The sequence below is a fragment of the Benincasa hispida genome, chromosome 11 (assembly GCF_009727055.1).
Source record: "Benincasa hispida cultivar B227 chromosome 11, ASM972705v1, whole genome shotgun sequence".
NCBI classification, from domain to species: Eukaryota; Viridiplantae; Streptophyta; class Magnoliopsida; order Cucurbitales; family Cucurbitaceae; genus Benincasa; species Benincasa hispida.
In genome coordinates this window covers 50,304,666-50,309,868 of record NC_052359.1, presented here as the reverse complement: position 1 = coordinate 50,309,868, position 5,203 = coordinate 50,304,666, and the positions used below count along the sequence as shown (strand labels likewise).

General features: G+C 36.1%; 1 protein-coding gene across 1 annotated transcript; it reads right to left on the bottom strand.

Annotated features, from left to right (window-relative positions):
• Positions 1-2,251: 2,251 nt before the first annotated feature.
• LOC120090735 (receptor-like protein 19) lies at positions 2,252-4,984 on the bottom strand. The gene has a single exon (XM_039048448.1). It carries the CDS (start codon positions 4,982-4,984, stop codon positions 2,252-2,254), a length of 2,733 nt encoding a protein of 910 aa, XP_038904376.1.
• Between the last annotated feature and the right edge of the window lie 219 nt (positions 4,985-5,203).

Sequence of the window (5,203 nt, the reverse complement as noted above, 5' to 3'; positions counted from 1 at the left end):
CCATTTGCAGCTTTCTTGCAAATATTTGAACTCGACAAACTTTGAATTTGATCTTGTAGTCCTAAATTGAAAATTATTCTTCACTGCATTTATGTAAAAACACTTTGAAAGTACTTCTTTACTCTCAAATACATTTTTTCTTCAAATCACCATAAAAAAAATATCTCTTATAACTTCATCATTTGAAGAAGAACAAGAACCTAAATATAACATTCTATCACTATTGTCAACTACACTACTAATAGCAGAAGAAGACCCTTCCAAGAACAAACACTTATATGAGCAACTAATGGATGTCTATTGATTGCATCTTTAGCCAAAGTCAGATACCAAAAAACGTCTTTATCCTTTTTTATTGGAACCACAATTTGAATATTATTTTTACCAAAATCCAATAAAACTGGCAAATCTACCAATCCATTCAATTGAATCTCTTCATACATTAAACCAACTAAACCATTAAAGTCTATCTGATCATCTACCAAAAATTCCGGCAACATCATAATTCTCATAGGAGTGATAAATCATTCCACTGTCCTCCATAAAAAACAACTTTAGGAATAGTCATGGTAATCTACAAAAATGAAAAAAAAAATATATAAGAAACACATAATGAAAATATCACTGAACTCATCATGAAAATATCCAATAGTGATAGATAAAAATAGAGTTATATCTTTGTCTATAAGTCATAAACAAAGATAGAACTCTATCAGTGTTTATCAGATAGACAATGATAGATTGATAGACACTGATAGAGTTCTATCTTTGTCTATCATTGATAGACAAAGATAATGATACACAAAGATAGAGTTTATCTCTATCTATCACCGATACACCTAATCAAAATGATGAATGATAGACAAAAATAGTGTTATATCGTTGTCTATCAATAAATAGTTCTACCTCGCTAATACAATACAATATAGAGTGGTGAATTCAATTCAAAACAAATAGGGACAAAACAAAGAGATAGACAAAGATAGGTGTCTATCTCTGTCAGTGAGTGATAGTCAAAGATAGGCATCTATCTTCATCTATCAGGGATAATCAGAGTTAGGCATCTATCTCCATCTATCAGTGATAGACAAAGATAGAATTCTATCTCCGTCTATCGATGATAGACAAAGATAGACTTTTATCTATGTCTAACACTGATACACCCAATCTCGATGATATGAGATAGACAGAAATAGTGATATATCGTTGGCTAACAATGAATAGTTCTATCTTGTTGATACGATACAATACAATACAAAGTAATGAATTCAATTCAAAACAAAATAGGAACAAAACAAAGAGATAGACAAAGATAGACGTCTATCTCTGTCTATTTGGGATAGATAAATAATAATACAATACATAATCCTACCAATATTGGTATCCAACATTTTGTGAAGAATAAGAATAAGGGAGGAAAAAAAGAGAAACAAAGTCACAAAAATCCAAGAAAAAAAAAAAAGATAACGAAGTAATAGATATGAAAGTGAATCTTCTCTTCCTCAATGTTTCACATTTCAATTTTCTTGAGAGGTGAATTCTATTTTTTGGACCAAAGAAGAAGAAGAAAATGAATTGAAATCAATGATCAGATGAATTGAATCGGGAATACTAAATTGAAATCGAGGTTGAAATTTTCGTTGAAGTTGAAGTTGAAGATGTGACTACAGTTGTAGTTGAAGTTGTTGAAATATTGATCCAGCGAAATTGTGAAGTTGAAAACTACACTAAGAAGTTGTCGAAATTGAAATCAAGCGAAGAAGAACGAAGAAGTGACGGAAAAAATCGGCAAATCCGCGATATACGCACAAAAAATTTGAAATATGGAGGGGTAATTTTGGAATTCTCTTTTAAAAACTGAAGCTGTTTCCGTTGATCATTTCTTTTTGCTCTAGGATTTAAATATTTTTCTTATTATTCCATTTTTGACAATTTCTCGGGAAAAAACCTACCACCTTATTATTATTATTATTATTATTATCTTCTTCTAAATAGTCACGTCTCAATTTCTTCCTGCTGATTAAAACTCCAAAGTAGGTTATAAAGGCTACGAAGAGTTTAGTAATTTTCAATTTATGAGTATTTTTTAAACAAGTTATTAGCCGGCCATTTTCGTCGATTATATTCCGGAGCAAGCAATCGGAATTGTTTACTGTGACCATTTTTGGTACCAAATTTACAATATATAAATCCCAATCCACATCTGCACTATTCAAATTCTAAGTCCCAATTCTTATTTTCCGAACGAGATTTAAACCCTTCTTTTCTTTGAGGCCCATCGCATCAAAGTATTCGATCTTTTATCCCAGACGTAAAGACCGGCAATTACGCCCGTGATCACTCCTGGTATGAATCCAAGGGCACTTATTATGTATGTCCATTCAAATTCATCTTCTGAAGCTTCCATTATAGTATCTGAAGATGATGGTTTAATGGCAATTCCACATTCCTTCCGCAAAGGTGATCCGCATAATCCTTCGTTACCTACGAAGGAATCTAGTGCAAATGTTTGGATTTGAGAACCAATGGGGATCTTCCCAACCAACAAGTTGTAGGACAAATTCAATATAGATAGAAACGTTAGTCTTGAAAGCTCTGAAGGAATTTTGCCACTAAGCAGGTTACTTGAAAGGTCCAAAGAACCCAGCTCAATCAAGTTTCCTATAGATGAAGGAATTTCACCGGACAAAGCATTGTGGGACAAGTTGAGAAGATAAAGCGCCTTGAGCTCTCCTATTTCTGCAGGTATATGGCCATGGAAGTTATTGCACGAGAAGTCGATGGATGTGAAGATGGTTAGGATTTTCGTCAGTTCCACCTCTAGACTCTTGCTTCCAACTGTTACTCTATCCTGATAGTTAACATAACTGAATTCGAAGAAACTAAAATGGAGGTGATTAGCTCTTGACTTGCTATAATCTTCCTCATCCACCATTGCTTTCCACTCTATTAAGACTTTCCCAGGTAGATCACCACTGAAGTTGTTTCGAGACAGGTCGATAATTTGCAAGTTAGGCCAGCTGCCATTGCTCTCTGGACATCCAAAATTCCCATAAAATTGGTTCGATCGAAGAATAAGAACACGCAAGGTGGATATGTTCTTTAATTGACATGGAAACATATCAAATATCTGATTATTCCCAAGGTCCAAAACCTCCAAATCTCGGCAATTTGATAATGAACTCGGTACTTGCCCCCCGATGTCGTTTTCACTGAGGTCGAGAGTTTTCAGAGCGCATGTATTTAGAAATATATTAGGAATAGAGCCTTTGAAGGCGTTTTGTTTCAGATTTAGTACTGCTAGAGAATTAATCATCTCAGTTCGACTCTGGGGAATCGTACCACTCAAATTATTATGAGACAGATCCAGTACCAGAAGACTGAGAGCATTGCATATGGATTCAGGAATTCTTCCGTGAATATGGTTTCTTGATAGAGAAAAGAAGATTGTGACTCCAAGGTAGTTTCCAATGTCGAGGGGAAGGACAGAACTGAAATTGTTATTGGAGAAATCCAGATAGGCAGCGCTTGGAGGAAAGAATGTTAGTGGACCTTGAAATTTGTTGGAATGGATGTCAAGAAGAAAGAGTCTGGAAGATAGATTCTGAGGCGACCCTTCAAAACCGACAAGAGAGTTGCAAGAAAGATTTAATTTAGTGAGGCCACTGTGATCCCAAATCCAGAGAGGTATTTGTCCTTCAAGTTCATTATCAGAGAGATCAAGAGAGATGAGTTCGTATTGGTTTCTGAGGAAGCCAGGGAATCTTTTCAACTTGCAAGAAGCCAACTCTAATACGTACATCCGAGGAAGGGCAGGAAAGGCAGAGGTTGTTTCGACTGACAGGCTGTTGCTTGAGAGTTCAAGTCTTGTAATATATTTAAGCCGCTGGAACATGTCTAGAATCAATTTTCCGGTGAAATTGTTGAATGAAAGTGAGAGATCCTTAAGACCTTCAAGTTCAAAAAATGACAAAGGGAATGGACCTCCTAGCTGATTGCTCGTCAAATCAAGTGTATCAAGTAAGAAAGAAGACACTTTGGAAAGATCATTCAAACTACCAGTAAATTGGTTATAGCAGAGATGAATCCCCTGGATTGATGGAAGATGGAAGAGCGATAAAGGTATATTTCCAGTGAGGGAATTGTTACGCAAATCAAGATTAACGAGTTTGGAAAGCTCTTCCCATTTGGTGGAAGCCAAGGAACTATTCAACCGATTATGAGCCAGGTTTAAGACAGTAAGATTCTTCAATAGAGAAAATGATGGGATTGGACCAACAAACTTGTTGCTCGAAAGATCCATATCCGTGAGTTGTGTGAGCTGTTCGATAGAATTTGGGATTGGCCCACCAAAGTTGCAGCTCGCCAAGTCTAATCTGGACAAATTCTTCAAATATCCAATAGAACTTGGCAGTGCCCCAGAAAAATTTGTGTCACGGAGAACCAGAGTTCGAAAGGGTCTAATAGATTGAAAATCTGGAAGAGAACCTTGCAGCAACATATTATTAGATAAGTCCAGAGTCTGAAGAGTTGATATCTGCAAAATACTTTGTGGAAATTCTCCAAACAATCTTGAATTGCTAAGATGCAGCAAAGTCAAATTTGAGAAATCTGCAAATTCCTTGGGAACCGGTGAGGAAAAGTTGTTATTATCGAGACGAAGTTCTAATAGATACTTAAGCTTCACAAGGGAAGAATCAAGAGGTCCCGTAAGAGAACATTCCGATAAGCTCAACACTCTCAGATTAATCAATGAAGACGATAAGGCCTTGCACCATTCACTTCCTCCTGCTGACAAATCTACACCATCAAGATATAGGACTCTCAAATTGCTCAAATTCTGAATCAGAGTCATCAAATTTGGGTTCTCAAGCTTCAGTGTCGAAACTTGAAAGAGAGATGAGCTAGTAAGATCGAGCGTATCCAACCCAGTTAAGTTTGAAATCTCAATAGGAATCTGGCCCCCAAATCCAGAATAAGACATATTCAGCACACTCAAATTGGAAAGGCTTTCAATTCTGGACGGAATCGAGGAATTGAAACTGTTGAAAGCCTAATTCAGATTTCGCAAGAACCGAAGACTGAAAAGACTGCTTGAATCATCAATGCCAACGGAGATGGACTCGTTGCTCAAATCAAGAGCTATAACACAGCCATCCTCGCAGATTACACCAGTCCAATTACAGTAATTGATACTTTCATT

Bases quoted from the DNA above. Each gene is read 5' to 3' on its own strand.
- LOC120090735 (XM_039048448.1), bottom strand. From the start codon at position 4,984: ATGTCTTATTCTGGATTTGGGGGCCAGATTCCTATTGAGATTTCAAAC.